We start from the raw sequence: 18,933 nt of genomic DNA on the forward strand, positions 1-18,933 counted from the left end.
TTTTTGAGAGAGAGACAGAGCGTGAGGGGGGAGGGGCAGAGAGAGAGAGGGAGACACAATCCAAAGCAGGGTCTCTGACCCGTCAGCAAAGAGTTCCTCCTGGGGTTCAAACTAGGAACTCAGAGATCATGACCTGAGCCAGTCAGGAGCTTAACCAACTGAGTCACGCAGGCGCCCCTAGAGTTTTTAAATGAAGAATAAATATTTAAAATCCTTATACTGCTGTGAAAGTTCCAGAAGTCATTCACAAGTTTAGTAAGGAAAATGGGCAAAAGGAAAGGGTGGTACAGGACATGACACACAAGAAGGCAGTGAAGGGAAAAATCAAGAGGCAGTAAAGTGCCTGGTAAACTACACAGCAGGAAATAGCGCTGTGCATATTATGGCTGTCACTGAATAAGTAGTTGGTGGAATTTCCAAAGATGACCAAACAAACATCAGAAAGGAAGTGGCTTTTTTTTTTAAGTTTTACTATGGAGAATTTCTAACATGTACAAAAGTACCGAGAATAATCATGAGAACTACCGCAGCTTCAACAGTCATTATTCATGGCCAATACTGTTTCATTTCTATTTCCATTGTTCTGAATCTCCATTATGCTGAAGCAAATTCCAGATCTACCATTTCACCCTTAAAAGTGTCGGCACGCATCCCTAAATCAAAAGAATGGAAAACAAGTCTTTTGGTGTCTAGCTCACTCGATGACAGTCTTTTGCATCTTCAATTGTATAACTTGTAAAATATGATTTACGGGGGGGGGTGCAACGGAGTTTTAACTACCCAAAAAAAGTGGTTAAATTCCCATAAAGCTCTCCAGGAGGTAAGCTCACCCCATAAATCCAGATCGGCGTTTCATTACCTAGAAGCCCAAGGAACAGCTCACTGACGCTTCCTTTCAAGGTAGGGACCCAAACAGCGGCCTGCGGGACCCAGCCTTTTACGGGCCTGGCGTAAGCGATTCTACGCCAGGCCCATCCGCGAGGAAGTCTCCGCCCACTGGGCCCCAGCAGCCCCCGCGCACCTCGCGTGCCCTCACCGCCTCCTGGCAGGGAGGGGCGCGCCGCCCTGGACTCCTTAGGCCTCGGCTCGGGAGCGCGCACGCCGTGCGTCCCAGGCTCGCTCGGGATTCTCGCCTGGTGCCGCAGGGAAAGGCCAACAATTCGGTCCGCCATGTTCTTCTCCGCGGCGCTCCGGGCCAAGGCGGCAGGCCTCACCGCCCCGTGGGTAAGGAGGTTCGGAATGAGCCCCGGCACTGCCGCCATCCTCCCTTATTTTTCGGTGTCTCTTTTTGTGGTGGGCACACGAGAACCCTGGGCTGTGGACGGCCTGCAGGCGGCGGCAAGGACGCTGCGGCCTTAGCCCTCACTCAGGAAGGCCGCCGCAGCTCCACCGCCAGCGAGGAGTTCCGAGGGAGGGTCTCAGACGTAGCTGCCGCGGGTGCGTGGCCTCCCCCACAGGACTGGGAAGTTTACGCCTAGTGTAGTCGAGGAGAGGAAGAAGGAGGGGCCGCCCGGTGGTCTGTTGCCGTTTCGCCCCAGCGCGGAACGTAAGCCTGGCCTCTGTCGGCCTGAGAGGTTCTACAGTCCCCCGCCCACGAAGGAGGCACCTTGCACATCAAGCCTGGTGACCTTGTTGCTGCCGGTAGTAGCGCACTGGAAAGAACTCTGAAATTGTAGACTCTGGCTTGCTGGTTGAAAGCTTAAAGAACGTTTCTTTAGGGCAAGGTGTTTGATTTACCGCAGTTTTGTTTTGCATATCGGGAAAGTTCCATAAATAATAGTATTGCATTAACTCTCTGAAAGAACACCATTAGAAAAGCTGCACCCAGAGGATTTTAGAGCTATTCAAACTTTTGAGATCCAAGTACATGCTCTTATTTTAGGCAAGGAAGTTGAATCGAAACATTTTGAGATCCAAGTACATGCTCTTATTTTAGGCAAGGAAGTTGAATCGAAACACTCATTCAAGTTAACTTAGAAATGGTGATTCCAGGAATGGCAATTTTTACATCATTTACTGGAAGGGAGCCTTCCCCCCCCCACCCCAGCAGTAAAATAGAAAGATTAAGTCAGTTTTTAGCAGAAGAGAGGGAGATGGTGCGTAGTAGAATTGAATAGTTCAGGGCTTTAGAATTGGACTTTATTTTGGATGGTGGCTTCACCGCTTTTCTGGCATTGTGACATTGGGCTGTAATTTTCTTGCACTTACTTTTCTTGGTCATAAAACGGGAGGAATATTCCAATTTGCAGAGTTTAGTCGTTCAATAAACATTTGAGGTCCTGCTTCACTGCTGGGCTGCAGGTAACAATATGGATAATAGTGATAGGTAACATTTGGTGACTACTTTTCATTTGCCAAACACTGTGTTAAATGTTTACATTCTAAATCTCATAGTTGGTACTGTTTCCCTATATTACAGATAAACAGACTTAGTCCCTGTTCTTGTGGAGTTGAAACTTTAAGGTAAAAATCGTACGGTGTAAGAGTACAGTGGTAAGAGATATGAATATGGTCAATATGGTTTGAAGGTGGTGTAAGATTTTTTCTAGAGGCAATACTAAAATTGATGATGAGCTATTCTAGCTGCGAAGGACAACATAAGAAAAAGCTGTTGATACTTGGCAAGAAAAAACTTGGTGCTTATAAGAAGCCTCAAGCAGTGTTGCTGGACCCCATTGTTGGAGATAAGCTAGGGCCCAAGTGTTGGAACTCCTTGCATGCCATGCCAAAGAATTTGGCTTTATCTTAGATGTTGTGTGGAGTCAGTGAAGGATTTTAGAGAAGCAGAGGGACATGGTCAGGTTTCCCTGTATTGGATAGATGACTGGATGGAGTGAGGGAATACATTTGTTTGGAGCCAGAGGCCGGGAGATTAAATAGATAACAGGCTCTAGCATAACCCCAGGTGAGAGGTGAAGAAGACCTTGTCTATTAGTAGGAAGGCTACAAATAAGAGTACAGATAGATTTTCTTCAGATTCTGAGGGAAAGGGCTAGAGGTATAAATTGAAGAATATCTTCAGATAGTGGAAGACAATCTGTTGTTTCTGCAACAGTTTTTTCTTTGTACAAATATTACCCAGTATGTAGTATGTGCCCAATAAATATTTGTTGAGTTGATGAATTAGTCTAAGTTTTTGTTTTTCTTTTTTTCCCCAGTTTTATTGAGCAATAACTGACACATCTCTGTGTAAGTTTAAGGTGTACAGCATGATGATTTGATTTATAGGTTTGATTTTATTACAAGTAATACATTGTAGAGAAAACATAATTTTGGGAACTGCAAACAGAATAAGCTCAAAAAATAAAAATTACCCATAGTTTCATCAACCTGAAATAATGTTAACATTTTTGTGTCTATAATTAACCTTATAATTTATTTTGGTAAAAATTGATGGTATTGTTCATATTATTTTGTAGCCAGTTTTTTCCCCATAAAACGTTGTTGATCCACTTTATTTACCAGTAAACATTTCTATACTGTCACATTTAATGCTGCATAGCATTCCATTGTTAGTATGTTCTATAACTTCTATAACCAGGCCCTTAGAACCTTTTCCAAATAGTGGAATATCAGAATGACCTAGGAAATGTGCGAGTAAAGAGGTGCCTTTTAATAAAGTTCCTTTCCTAAAAGAGAAACCATTAAGAAAACAAAACCATTTACATTTTCAAAGAAATTGCTGCTTCTGTTACAATTTCTGCAGTATTAGCTAATTTATTCAGCCACAGACTTGAATTCATCATTGATTTAAAAGTACCCATAACTTAGAACTGTATAGAAGTGCCTGCAAGACAATAGTTGTGTGACCTTGAACCATATTTTTTAATCTCTCAGAGTCTCTTTTCTGTCAAAAGTATAGTAACCCTTGGAGTGATTGTCAAGAATTGTCTAAAAAGTGTGTATTACGGAGTAGTAAATACTCAGAATAGGCTTATTCTCTTCAGTAATTTTCCATGGCTTTTTGAATTGTTGACACCACTTTGCAGCTCATCACTGCTTCATTCCCAAGCCACTACTGAGTTCAGTTAAGAGTGAGTGGCATTTTCAAGGATTGTATTTTCAGTTTTAGAATTTTTTTTTCAATTTCAGAATTTTCATTTGGTTCTTTTTTATAGTTTCTATTTGATCTTTTTGTTCATTGAAGATTTTTTTGTAAACATGGGTGTAGCAGTTTTTAAATAGTGTGATAATCTCCATTTATTGTCTTTCCAAAAATAGGCTGTTTTGTTTTATACTGAGTAATTTTGAATTGTATCCTGGACATTGTGAATAATAAATCATAGAGACTCTAGATTTTGTTAATTTCTCCCTGAGTGTGGTGGCAGGCTGTTAACTCAATTGAACTTGAACTATAATCCAACTCTCTTGTAGGCAGCAGCTCAAATACAGTTCACTTTTAGCTGGGCTGCCTGGAGTTGGCCCATGTGCATGCATGGCTTGGGATCAGCCACAGAATTTGGGGCTTCTCTCTGGCTCTTCCTTTTCTGGGATTTCGCACTTGTCATGCCTGTTGTTGTCCCAAACTGTCCTGTGGTTCTTCAAGCCATTAAGACTGCAGGTTTTCTCTTCTGGTTTTAGTTGCCCAGCACACGAGGGGCCTTTGGGCCTATCTTCAGGTTAAAAGATATAAAGTGTAAACCAAAAAACCTTCATTGGCTTCTTCTAAGTATAGACTTCCTTTGGTGTCTGCCTGCATTTGGTAATTTTCCAATGTCTTCAGAAACTATTTTGATTTTTTTTGTAGTTTTTAAAAAATAATTTGTCCAGTGTTTATAGTTGTTAGTGGTTTGGTCTGATAATACCTACTCAGCCACTATAGAAGTAGAACCTCCTATGGTGGCATTTTTCTTTCTAAATTTTAAGTTTTGTAGAATGGACTGTTTTCTCATTTCATTAGTGATGATTAAACTTGATTTTGCAGTGCCCATTTTGGCTCAAGGACTCTAAAGGAGTTTTTTTTTTTAAGGCATTTGTATCAGTGTTTTTATTGCTGCTATTACAAATTACCACAAACTTGGTGACATAACAGATTCATTGTCTTATGATTTTGTAAAAGTTTGACATGGATCTCACTGGGCTAAAATCAAGGTGTTGGCAGAGCTACTGGAATACTGTACAGGACAATCTGTTTTCTTTCTTTTTTTAAAATTTGTTTGTTTATTTATTTATTTTTGAGAGACAGACAGCATGAGCAGGGGAGGGTCAGAGAGAAGGAGACACAGAATCTGAAGCAGGCTCAGAGCCCGATGTGGGGCTCAAACCCATGAACCATGAGATCATGATCTGAGCCAAAGCCAGACACTTAACTGACTGAGCCATCCAGGCGCCCCTGTTTTCTTTTTTTAAAAAAGAATTCTTTTTTTTTTTTTGGTTTATTTATTTTTGAAACAGAGACCCAGCACAAGTGGGGGAGGGGCAGAGAGAGGGAGACATAGAATCTGAAACAGGCTTCAGGCTCTGAACTGTCCACATAGAACCCGATGGAGGTTCTCGAACCCATGAATCGTGGGATCATGACCTGTGCCAAAGTCAGACGCTTAACTGACTGAGCCATCCAGGTGCCCCTAATCTGTTTTCTTGACTTTTCTATCTCCTAGAAAAAGCTACCCTTATTTGTTGGCTCCTTTCTTCAATCTTCAAAGCCAGCAAAGGTAGGTTAAGCTGTCACATCACTGACCCTGCATCCATCATTTGTGACCTATCCTCTCTAATTTGGCTCTCTCTTTCACATTTAAAGGGCCCTATGATTACCTTGGGCCCACCCTGATAATCCTGAATGGGAATCTCCCTGTTTTAAGGTCAACTAATTAGTAATCTTAATTCCATCTGCAATAATAGTTTTCTTTTTCTTTTATTATGCATACTAATACACAGCTTTCCAGGATTAGGAAGTGGGTATTTTTGGGGCATCATTACTCTGCCTGCCATGGCCTTAAACACTTCAGGGGAAAGAAAAAATAAGTAAAATTTTTATTTATTCAGTGAGGTTTAGCAGACAGCTACTGCATACTACAAATTCAGATCTTTTGTATTGGAGATGTGAACTCTGTCTCCATTTCAAAGATATAGATATTGGTACTTCCTTTCTGTTTGCATAGTGTTTAATAACAGCTTAGTGCATTGGGTAATAAATAATAGGTTCATTGACCATATCGATTTGGTTTTCCATTGAGAAAACTTGATTCACCCATTGCTTTTGGAGTCAGATCAGGAAACATGTTATAAATCAATTGTAGGGTGGGGCGCCTGGGTGGCTCAGTTGGTTGAGCATCTGGCTTTGGCTCAAGTCATGATCTTGCAGTTCGTGAGTTCGAGCCCCGCATCAGGCTCTGTGCTGACAACTCAGGGCCTGGAGCCTGCTTCAGATTCTGTGTGTCTCTCTCTGCCCCTCCCCTGTTTGTGCTCTGTCTCTTTCTGTCTCTCCAAAATACATAAATGTTTAAAAAAAAAAATTAAAAAAAATCAGTTGTAGGAGATTTCTTTCATTCAGCAGGCACTAAATACTTAACATACTTAAACACCTTTTTCTTTGCCTTGTTGGTGGAGAAGGAAAATGCCTTATGTGTGGGATACTTTGCCTGGTGTTATCCAGCAGCTTTGTAGGTGAGACAGCTGAAGATTACCAGACAAATATGCCCCAAATTACACAGCAGTAGGAGCCTGAACTGGGTTTGTTTGCAAGTCCTATTTTTTGTTTCTTCTTTTTAATCTGCTTTTCTTAAGTTGCTCAAGTTTACTGAGGGAAAATGGTGTGTATGGTGAAGATTTAAATTTTATAGGTGCTATAAAAGAAGTTTGTCAATGTGATCAGAGACTAAGAAAGTGATTTCACTATACTTAGGGAAGAGAGCAGAGGGGATAAGAAGAGGAGGTTAACTTTAGTCATGATTGATACAGTTTTGTTCCTAAGGAGATATCATGGTAGTTCCTCATTATCACTGACCAAAATATTCCTTAGTATCCCTCAGTACTTCCAGAGAGTCTGGGTTAGAAAAGAGCCTAGAATTTCTTGTTCTTGGCATCCTTACATTTTGAAGACCATAAAATCCATCATCTGCATGCCAGGATATAGATACCATATACTTTAAAGCAGTAAATCCCAAATTTGATTAAAAGAATCATCTATGATGCTTTAAGAATACACATACTTGGGGCACCTGGGGTGCTAGGGTGCTGAGTCAGTTAAGTGTCCGATTTTGGCTCAGGTAATGATCTCAAGGCTCAGTTGGAGCCCCACGTGGGGGCTCTGTGCTCACAGTGCGGAGCCTGCTTGGAATTATCTCTTCCTGTCTCTCCCTCTCTCTCTCTCTGCTACTCTCTTGCTTGCTTCCGATCTCTTTCTCTAAATAGATAAACTTTAAAAAAATATACATACTTCAGGGGTGCCTGGGTGGCTCAGTTGGTTGAGTATCCAACTCATTGGTTCAGGTCAGGATCTCATGGTCGTGAGATTGAGCCCAGTGTAGAGTCTGCTTGGCACTCTATCTCCCTCTCTCTCTCTCTGCCCCTCCACTGCTCTCATGCATGCACTTGCTCTTTCAAAATAAATAAATAAACAGTTTTTAAAAATACACATAATTGAGCTGCACCTTGTCACAGGTGTACTAAATTTTTAAGCAATATATGCTTATCTGAGTATTAGCCCCTAGGACTAGAAAATAAAACAATTTACATTTGTAGAGCATTTGTTCATGTTTATTTGATTTTCAAGTTAAACAAAAAATTGTGCTTAAGTTTTACCAGTTTTTTTTTTTAATGCTTATTTATTTTGAGAGAGAAGGGGAGAGAGAGAATCCCAAGTAGGCTCCAAGCTGTCAGCACAGAGTGGACATGGACCCCTAACTCATGAACCATTGAGATGAGCCGAAATCAAGAGTTGGATGCTTAACTGACTGCCAACTGAGCTAACCAGGCAACCCTTATGGTTAATTCTTTAGGTTAAAAACTCTTCAGATCACTTAACCTTTTGAAAATGAATGTTTGCTCTTATAGTCAACTTGTAATTATTTAGGGTCTTATTTGTTTTTGTGATTATTGAGGCTTATTGCTTGGCCTTTTTATTTCCTTCATTTTATGGGGCACAAAAAGAAAAGATAATGGGAAATTGGAGTGTTACTGTTTAATTAAGGTTCCAGTAATAATAATAATGATAATAATGCTACTGGCCAGTACATGAGTACTTATAATGATACTTTGCTAAATATTTCATTTCATTTCATCTTTAACAGTTTAAGATAGGTATTTCTGTAATTTTATAGGTAAGCAAACTTAGGTATGGAGAAGTAGAGTGACTTGCCCAAGGTTACTATACTATAATTGGTAAAAGTATGACTGAACCTAGGTCTACTGACTAAAATGATATTTGGACATTTTATTTCTAGGAAGTATTCTTATCATTAGAATATCTGAGTGTTGTTTATATCCACATTGAACTTTACATATCTAAAGAGTGCTTTGTTTAATTTATGGTCAGAATAAGACAGTATTGTGTCCATTGACATGGTTATCTTTTTATGTTTTTTATTTATTTTTGAGAGGCAGAGAGAGACAGTGCGAGCAGGGGAGGGTCAGAGAGAGAGGGAGACACAGAATCTGAAGCAGGCTCCAGGCTCCGAGCTAGCTGTTGGCACAGAGCCTGATGCAGGGCTCGAACCCACAAACCATGAGATCATGACCTGAGCTGACGCCAGACGCTCAACCGACTGAGCCATCCAGGCGCCCCTGACATGGTTATCTTAATCTGTCATGCTCCTGTGATACCTGGGCTTTTTGGGTAGCTTTTCTGTTATATAGTTTGGCCAAATTTATCAGTTCACTGTGTGAAAATCAGATTTATTTAATATGAATTAACATTTTTAAATTATTGATGGAATTTTATTTGGAAGGCATTTCTAAGAGCCCTCCCATGTATATTTGAAAATAAAACAAAACTTAATTTTAGTAGTCAGGAAAACTTATGTTTGGCTTTTCATTTATTTAGCAGTGTGATCTAGGAAAAGTGTTTTCTTTTGTTCTTTTAGCCTTAGTTTCCACATCTGTAAAACAAGGGATGATAATAATACCTATATGGCAGGGTTGCTAGGAGGAGTAAATGAGTTACAGTATTTGTAAAGTTTGCAGCACAGTATCTGATGCAGAATAAGCACTTGTATTTATTATCAGTATCTTTCAAATAGATTTCACAATTACTGTTAGCTCATCCATTAAACGAAAATGGATTGAAAACTTTTATTTAAAATGTAGGAAATACCTAGTCTGAATGTATTATACATAAAGACTCTTGGGAGCTTTTTGTTTTCTCTGCATGTCTTTGCTCCAGACAGCTGAAAGAAAGGGCTTTTGCTTAAGCTGGCAGTGGGGGGAGGCTATAGGTAATAGGCGAGTAGTAATTGGTGAACATTGGGAGGAAAGTACATTGAGAGCCAATGTCACTTTCCCTTTACCAGATGTTTTGCATGTGAGTTGAGACACCCCCCCCCCTCCAGTGCATACATATATTGTGGATTTAATCTGTAAGTGTTTGGGGTAGTGTGAAAGGTATATTTCACCTTGCCTGAATTGGTTCTAATAAAGGAAAACTTCAATTGCCTGACCTTAGTCCTGTCTTTCTGACTAATTAGGTTACTGATTTTGTCAGTTTTGTTTTGCAGCTTCCTCGTCCTTTATTAGTCCTTTATTAAGTTCCTCTGGCTGGATGTGGCCTTTTATTGTGCAAATGTCTGATAGAACTGAAAAGTGAACAGTGGACACTGTTAATGTTTGAGCAACAGAAGAAACTAAAAAGACAAATGTAGGGACCATGAAAGACTGTTCTTGGGGAGTGGGTGGAAGTGTCAAATTTAAATTTTTTGTCATTTTGAGCTACTGGTATTGGTAATGCAAATGATGATTAAAGCGGGAAGGGCTAATCAAGCTGAGAACAAATCCAAAAGGCCTGGGCTCCAACTCCATCCCTGTCATTAATTGTGTGGTATAGGGCAGGTTACTGTTTCTGAGCCTAAGTTTCTTTCAAAGTAAAATGGAAAAAATAATAGGTACATATATTTTTGAGGAGTCAGTGAAAAAAGGTATGTTGAAGTATACTTAACACAAAGCCACTTGAGTTTTCAAAGAAAACACTGCCACTATTTGACTGCTGTGAATCTTCTCCATTTTTCAGAAGTGTTTCAACATTCTGAAAAAAGAGTAAGCTAGAATTGAAGCCCACTATTAATTGTGTGCTGTATGTCAAGTTATGTTCTTGTCGGTTTAAAAAAAGTTACTTGAATTTTCAGCTGGCGTTCACTGAATTCAAATGGAATTCATTGAAGGATAGATCCATCCGAATTCAGTGAGAAACCAGACTCTGCGGGGTGAGGGGGATCTCCACTTCCTCTTCAAATCAGTCCAGCCTAGTTAAGTCTAGTTCTAAGACCAATAATGGGTCCTGGAATGCCTATTCATTCCAAGGTGAAGCTAAAATCAAATGGCTTATTAACTAGTGCAAAGATGTTAATTCAGACTTTTCATGTATTATTTATTCCTTTATTGCAAGTGTCTGATGTGGATGTTATAATGAATATAAAATAGGTGAAGTTTTTAAAGATCTCAAAATACAGAGTAGCTTTGAAAATGGCTACTTGCTAACTTGATGAGGGCTAATATTTATCAGTTTACCCTATTTTCGCTTGGTTTATTGTTTTATAAACAAAATATCTGAGCCTCTTTTCTACTACTTTGAAGAAGTTGGCTTCAGATATCAAAATTAAGTTGCTCAAATGCTATCTTAATGTGTATATATTTAGGTTTTCTATACGAACAGAACAGTGGCATTTACTGGTTTTCAAAAAAGACCTTAGAAAAAAACAGTAAATAGCTTGTTTTACATAGAGGACATGCATACATCTCTCAGTCTCTAAATGGGAACATGGTGAGCCAATGGAAGAGGCCGGTCTTTTCATTTTTAATCTATCTCCCTGTGTATCGATGCATTCCTGTTTTTTTTTTTTTTAAACTCTTTGATTTCCTAGATTTATTCTTCTAGAGCTCTGAATTCATCAAATAGTTCCATTCCAGTGGCTAATAATAAGGCCATAACCTTATAGATTTAATGTTTGTTCTACCAATAATTAGTTATGTGATCTTGAGAAGTTTTCATCTCATTTAAATCTCTATTTTCTTGAAATAATACCCATCTTGCATGAAAGTTAAATGTGTAAAAAGCTTAGTGCCTGACCTATAGTACTGCTATAGATAATGATAGGTAACACTAATATAGTACTTACTATGTGCCAAGCAGCATTTTACATGGATTATCTCTTTTAATCATTACAGTAGTCCTATGAAGTACATAGTGTTGTTATTCCCATTTTACAGAAGAGGAATGTGGCTCCAGAGTTGGGCTTTTCACCTTTTGGCTATATTCTTTCTGTATATAGTATATTTATAGAATATTAGGTATCAGTGATAGATCCCAATTCTTGAGATATAAGAGAATGTGGAAAATGTGACTTTTAGAAAGGATGGAATTGATACTTCCTGTTTGTATTTGTCCTTTTTTCATATGGTGACCACCATAAGGAAGTGGTATTTTAACGCATAGTTTGATGACATTAGGCAGGTTGATTTGGACTGAGGAAGAGTCAGCTCGCAAGCTATTGGAGTAATGCTTTATACTTTATAACCTTTATAGAGTAACCTGAAATAATGTCTGAAATAGAGTGGGCATAGTAAGAGAGAAAAAAAGGACTAAAGACTTACTCATTTTTAAAAATTGAAATGTATATGAAAATATGAAAAATGTGAAATATATACATGGCAAGTAATTAAAACAGTATTCAAGGATATATATAGTATAGTATAAAAAATATGTTGCATATATTGAAGAGTAAATTTCTTTCCCACTCCACATCCTTGATCCCCCCTCTTCAGAGACAGCCACTTTTACTGGTTTCTTTTGTAATATCTCTGTATTCACTCTCTCTTTTGTAATTTCTATATTTTGAAAAATTAGTGGGACATGCAGATTGGCATATTTGTAGATTTTGACCTTTCTTGTCAAGAACTGTGAAGGCTCTGAGATTTTACCCTGTTTGCCAGCTAACAAGTTAACCTGCTTCAGTTTAATGGATACTGACTGAGACTCCTGGGTCAGAGACAGAGGACTTTAATACTCAGGACCTACCAGCCAGCATAAGCTTCGTGTTCCAATTGGTTTTCCTTCACCCTCACATCCCATGGGAGTGACCTGGAGCAGCCTAGGTGAATGCTGTGCCTCACAACTGAGGAACCCAACCCCAGTTACAAGACCACTCGCCCAACCTTTGCTCGAGAAGGAGATACTCTACAAAAATCCGTGAAAAGATGGCATGGAACAAAAGCTGTCAGTGGCTAGTGCCTCTGCTCATGTGCAGGATGTGCAGAAACCCACACCCCTAGAAAATTGTCTACTAGCACTACTACTACTTTCTCTTCCTCTTTAAGTAAAAAAAAAAAAAAAAAGAAAAAGATTTATACATTAATTTCAGTGATGAGCGAGGAGAAAGTATTTTTCAACCATTTATATCTTCATCAGAAAAATTGATAGTCTTATGAGGCTATAAATAATAAAAATAATTATGTGGAAATTTAGGAAGCTCTCAGTAATCTGTTCTTCTGTGACTGTGCCTTTTAGGTAGACTGAGCTAACCAAGTGCAGTTTTAAAATCTGTTTAATTCTTAAAATGCAGTTGTATTTAAATCTTCCATTCTTCATTTATTAAATGTTTTAACCCCATATCAGCTAAGCAGATGTGATAATGCTTTAATAAGTTATATATATATATAATAACTTTCAGAAAAACGTTATTATTTGAGCTTCAAAACACTCCACAAAATGAACATACCTGTTTTATATAGGTGCAAAAATTGAGGCCTAAAAATATTAAGTACTTTTATACATGATATATAAATATATATAAAATATATTGTGTAAATACATAAATATTTATATAATATATAAATAGTATAAATATATAAAATGTATATATATTTTATATTTGTGTAAAGTCACATGTTAGTAAGTGGCAGAGTGGTGATTTAAACCCAAATTAAGAATTTTTTTTTAATCTGAAACTCCAGTGTTTTTTTTTCTATAAAATAGCTGCTTTGTTCCTGACCTCATTCAGTAATCTGCCTTCAATGATTTGGACTTAAAAACACATAATTTTGGGTAGAAGTGTCTGTGTGTGTGTTTGTGTGTAAATTCATGTGCATATTACAGGTCAGCCAGACAGTGCCTCAAAATAGATTTTCCAATATATAGATACATAGCCCCAGAGACCAGACCAATTTTCAAGATTATCTCTGTATTTTTTTCCTGTATTTTTCATTTTATGTAAAGTTATAGGACAGATCCTGGAATAATGAGGACAGGATCAAATACTGACCCCGAACAGAAGCTATTTCAACTTAGATTGGTGTTGTTTAAATTTTTTTTTAACATTTTATTATTTATTTTTGAGAGAGACAGACTCAGAGTGTGCGTGGGGGAGGGTCAGAGAGAGAGAGGGAGACACAGAATCAGAAGCAGGCTCCAGGCTCTGAGCTGTCAGCACAGAGCCCGATGCAGGGTTCAAACCCATGAGTTGTGAGATCATGACCTGAGCCGAAGTCAGCTGCCCAGCCGACCGAGCCACCCAGCACCCCAGATTGGTGGTGTTTAATTTGATAATATGTAGGAAAGTTGGAAGGATAAATAGGATTAACAGTAGAGGTATTAAGTTTTATTTTGTACTTGATGAATGTTTTTTAGTAAGATATTTGGTTTGTCAGTCCATACTGAATAGGAAGCATGGAAAATGGAGAAACATATAAGAAATAGATTTGAGGGGCGCCTGGGTGGCTCATTTGGTTGAGCGTCCGACTTCGGCTCAGGTCATGATCTCATGGTCAGTGGGTTCGAGTCCCACGTCGGCCTCAGTGCTGACAGTTAGCTCTGGAGCCTGCTTCGGATTCTGTGTCTCCCTTTCTCTCTGACCCTCCCCTGCTCCTGCTGTCTCTGCCTGTCTCTCAAAAAAGAAAAAGTAAAAAAACATAAAAAAATACTTTTAAGAAATAGATTTGAAAGTAAGAGTTCCTTATAATCTTGTTAACATCATACAACAGAGGTTAGCACTTTAAATTGTTATGGCCTTCCAATCTTTTCATTAGTGTCTATTTTGAATATAATTGGGATGGTAGCTTATACTTTTTTATTTCATTTAACTCTGATATTTTCAAGTTATGATTGTGGCACAAATACATCTTTCAGTGTCATTATTTTTAGGAAATAGGATTTTTGGTAGCTACATAATAAGATTTTGGGGGGCACCTGGGTGGGCTTAGTAGTCTGAGTGTCTGACTCTTGATTTTGGCTCAGGTCATGACCGCCTTCACACACAGACACACACGCCTCCAGTGTTCGCCTCTGCTCTGAGCATGGAGCCTGCTTGGGATTCTCATTGTGTCTGTCTGTCGGTCTGTCTGTCTGTCTCTCTCTCTCTCTCTCTGCCTACCCCTCCCCTGCTCGTGCTCATGGTATGTGCTCTCAAATAGGAAACACTTTTTTTTTTTAATACTATAATTTTTGTTGGAATTATTAATATTTGAAAGCTTTCTGTGTTGGCCTTTTTGGCTGCTTGTATTTTCCTGTAACAATACAGAGAACATTTCTCTAAACCTTTATCCTCATTTTATACTAGTCTTTAGAATAAAATTCTAAAAGTAGAATTACTAAGTTAAAATATGGAAACTTTCTTTAGTCTATCTATATACTAGGTCAATTTGCTCTCCTAAAAAGACTGTTATCAGTTTTTACCTAATGTATAAGCATGCCCACTTCTCCATATGCTCAGCAGAGTTATTATCTTTGAAAAAAAATTCAATGCTAATTTGGTAGCTGGAAATGTTATCTCATTTAAAAATGCATATTTTAGATTATTGGTTCATTAAAAATCATATTGACATTTTTGTTCATATATTTTTCTCATTGAATTCATATATTTTCCTCATATATTTTCTCATTTTTCTCATTGACTTATATATGTGTTTATGATTTCTTCAGGCTGTTTATTTTTTGTCAAGAATGATTCAAGAATCATCAGCATGGAGTTCATAGATAAGAATAAATAAGCTCTTCAGGGGCAAAAAATCCATGGAGAAAGAACCTAGGATAGACCTGAGCCCTGAGGACCATCTTCCCTGAGGGAGTAGGTAAAGAGCCAGTAAAAATGGTTCAGAAGTTAGGAAGAGAGGGGACTGGATGCTCTCCATTCTCTTAAAATGTTTTAACTTTTTTTTTTTTTTTCAAAAAAAATTTTTTGAGAGAGAGCATGAGTAGGGGAGGGACAGGGGAGAGAGGGAGAGAGAGAATCTTAAGCAGGCTCCACACCCAGCTTGGAGCCTGCGCCATCTCAGGACCCTCAGGATCCTGAGATCATGACCTGAGCTGAAGTCAGGAGTCTAAGAATTGGATGCCTAACTGAGCTACCCAGATGCCCCTCCATTCTCTTAATCCTTCCTTACTTTATTATGAAATCCTTTGTTTCCGCTCCAAATTTAGGTAATTCACTAATGTTACTCAGTAAAATTTGTTCTTTGATTAAAAAAAATTCTCAGCTAAAGGGATTGTAGGTTCTATCTCCTAAACTTTAGTTTCAGTTAATTTTCCAAAGCCTTAGGCGGATGTTGTTTTTAACAGTATCGTTTGGGAACTGTGGCCTTGGTTTTATGTTTATCTCAGTCTATCTCTATCTCAGTTTTATGGACAGGCAAATTAGGGTTATAAGGATAACCTTGTATTTAATTCACAGATTGACCCTGGAGCAGTTGGGGGAGAACTTGAAAAAAAGTATAAGAAACTAAGCTATCTCTTTGATGTGTGTGTGTGTGTGTGTGTGTGTGTGTGTGTGTGTGTGTTTAAGTTTTATGTGTTTCAGACACAAAAAAGCAAAAATATAATAAATACTGTATCCATTTGCTGCCTAAGAAAGAAAACAAAAACAACAGAGTAGAAACCCCTTGTGTACCACTTAGCTGATCAAATTCTCCCCTTCCTATTCCATTACCCTGAAACGTACTCCCATATTTTATACCTATGTCTCACATTCTGTACTTGGATCTTTTCTTGTTAATTAAGCAAGTATTATGTAAACTTATTTCTTCAACTGAAATATTTGGGCTTAGGCAAAAGTTAAATACATGATCGTGTTATGCAACACTGCTTTTACTTTTCTGTTGTATTTGCTTTCTTTGAATTGTCCCAACTCTTCACTAGTTCTATGCTTTATTTAATCCAGTGTTCTACCATCTTTGTGATAAGCAGAACTCAGAAATACCAGGATTTAATAGTGGTTGAATTGGGTTTGGTGGCTATGGGGAGGGTAGGGGTGTTGGGAGCAACAGGGCAAAGAAATGAAATGCAGCAGAAAGTAATCAAATGGATTTCTTCTAAAACAATTGACTATGGTCAATTCAAAGCATCATAAGCAGCTTTCTGAAACTTTATGGCTATAGTTTCTAAACTAATTCAGCAAAGAATTGAAAAAGGGGACACACTTGACTCATTTGTGCATATGACTCATTTGTATTGAATGAAAACATATTTATTAAAGCCCACGAGTAAATGAAAGCTGGCATCCAACTTGATTCAGACAAAAGTGAAAGGCTGTAAATTAATGGAACATTAACTCTCCTAACATATGCCAACAAGAGTCTAGTAGAAAGGATATATGACTCAGGAGATATCGGTTGTGAACCTACTCCTTCCATGGGTTATGGACCTAGTTCTTCCATGGACCCATGTGTGACCTTAGGCAAATCAATAACCTTACCTTGGATCTCCATTTCCTTATACTTCTGAGATAGAGATGGAAGGGTATAGTACAGTATACCATATCCCCTAAGATCTTTTACTTATATAAGTTGATTCTTTATTTTTAATTATGGATCTTAAAAGTATTTCCTCATGAAAATTTATTAAGGCTTATGACTTATGAAACTTTCTTGAAATTTTAGGGAAGACATATAAGGAATTTACATAAGACAGCTGTGCAAAATGGAGCTGGAGGAGCCTTATTTGTTGTAAGTAATGACTGATTTCTTCAGAATGAAAAGACTTTGGGAAATTGGGGTGAATCTATTGTGAAAATTGGAATTATCTTAAACACCCTTGTCTTTGGTATATGCTGGCCCTTGTGGTGTTTTAAATATCGCTAATTGAATTCATTACATCTCAAAAGATGTATGATTGCAGTTGAACCTCTCAAGTTCAAATTGACACCAGGGCAACTCTGGGAATAAGAATGTAGATTATTTTTGGTGAAATTCCTAACCCTATTTCTAGTCTCCCTTTGGGTTCTTAAAAATCAGTCATATTGGCTGAATAAAGATAGTATGGCTGCAACTTGGGGAATCCCAAAATGGTACCAATTTGAAACTCATGGACTTTAGTAATACAGTAAATATATTAGTGGCTGCCTTTATATTTTTGCTTTATAGGGTTTAACTCCAGGTAGAGGCCAATGAACTCCGTAGCTTAGTTGTATAAGTAAAAGATAATGATATTTCTCCCTTCTGTTACAAGGTGCGGTTTTCAGGGATTAATTTTGTGTTGTTTAAAGGCTAGTTGGTGCACTTGTAGGATGATTTTGAGTCAGTGGTAGAGTTTTGTTAACTGAGTTATTTCCAGGCCGAATCCTAATAAGTGAGTTAGCCATACCATTGAGTTGATTGCTGCTTTATAGTGAGTATAAAAACAGAAAATTTGCCACATATTTGAGATCATTCTTCAAAGTTTCCATTTTCTTTCTTTTGTATCCTTAAAAAAACAGAACTTTGAGAGTTAACGTAAGGGATTCAGTTCTTTGTTCATTTGTTCATACTAAACATTAATTGATGTGAGTGTTAATTTCACTGTGACTCATTTATTTCCTGTTGACGTGCCATTTCTTGTCAGTTTTTGAAGAGCACCTGCTCTTTTTATGGAGAAGAAATACAGCTTCTTGCGATTGGCTAGTTTTTGTTATGTGGGGAAGAGATGGTGCTTTTGTACGTAACCTAAAGTAGCGGGTCCTTTTGATCATCTGATGCACTCTTTTGGAGCAATGCAAGTTATGTTCACACTCAGAATTTTGTGTCTTAATTGCTGTAATTTTGTCCCAGCAATTGGTTTGTTTTGGTAATTACATTCAAAGATCTTCAGTTGAATGTGCAACTCTTGGTTTTGGCTCTGGTCATGAACTCACAGTTTGTGGGTTTAAGCTCCACGTTGGCCTCTGCACTGACAGTGTGGAGCCGGCTTGGGATTCTCGCTCTCGCTCTCGCTGTCTAAAAATAAATTTTAAAAGATTGTATTCTCTAATCAAGTTGGATAACACTTTTTTTGGTTTTGGTTCTGAAGCTAGTTCTCTTAACCATTAAGGAGTGATTTCTAAAACTTTTCTAAAGTTTTTAATTCTGTTAACATTACTTTGTTAATCATACTTCTCAAATGTGTATTTAATAATTAACCATTCTTTTTGATGCAAGGATAGATTGATATTTGTTACATTGGAATTAAAGCAACGAGATTAAAGGTTTTTTGTTTTTTTTTTAAGAGTGTGCACATAGGGGAGGGGCAGAGAGAGGAGGAGAGAGAGAGAGAAAATCCCAGGTAGGCTCTGCACAATCAGTGCAAAGCCCAATGTGGGGCTCGAACTCACGAGCTATGAGATCATGACCTGAGCTGAAATCAAGAGCTGGATGCTTAACCAGCTGAGCCACCCAGGTGCCCCTAAAGTGAAGAGATTAAATGACCGGTATAGTATAGTAATAAAGCTGTTAATTCTTTTGAGGTAATTTTGAAAACTTTTTTTTTTCTTTTGTATAGCACAGAGATACTCCTGAGAATAACCCAGATATTCCATTTGATTTCACACCAGAAAACTATAAGGT

The 18,933-nt window shown here is 38.0% G+C and overlaps 1 protein-coding gene across 2 annotated transcripts in view; it reads left to right on the forward strand.

The window, feature by feature from the left end:
- Positions 1–1,009: 1,009 nt before the first annotated feature.
- NDUFV2 (NADH:ubiquinone oxidoreductase core subunit V2) overlaps positions 1,010–18,933 on the forward strand; it is a 32,828-nt gene continuing 14,904 nt past the window's right edge. The window contains exons 1-4 of one of the 2 annotated variants that reach the window (XM_029922508.1): positions 1,010–1,224; positions 5,601–5,654; positions 17,017–17,082; positions 18,869–18,931. In XM_029922508.1, the coding sequence (XP_029778368.1) occupies positions 1,171–1,224; positions 5,601–5,654; positions 17,017–17,082; positions 18,869–18,931 (237 nt within the window). In that variant the 5' untranslated portion in view covers positions 1,010–1,170. The remainder of the gene's footprint in view (positions 1,225–5,600; positions 5,655–17,016; positions 17,083–18,868; positions 18,932–18,933) is intronic. The other variant, XM_029922509.1, reaches the window with a different exon arrangement.

The sequence above is a fragment of the Suricata suricatta genome, chromosome 14, assembly GCF_006229205.1.
Source record: "Suricata suricatta isolate VVHF042 chromosome 14, meerkat_22Aug2017_6uvM2_HiC, whole genome shotgun sequence".
NCBI lineage: Eukaryota > Metazoa > Chordata > Mammalia > Carnivora > Herpestidae > Suricata > Suricata suricatta.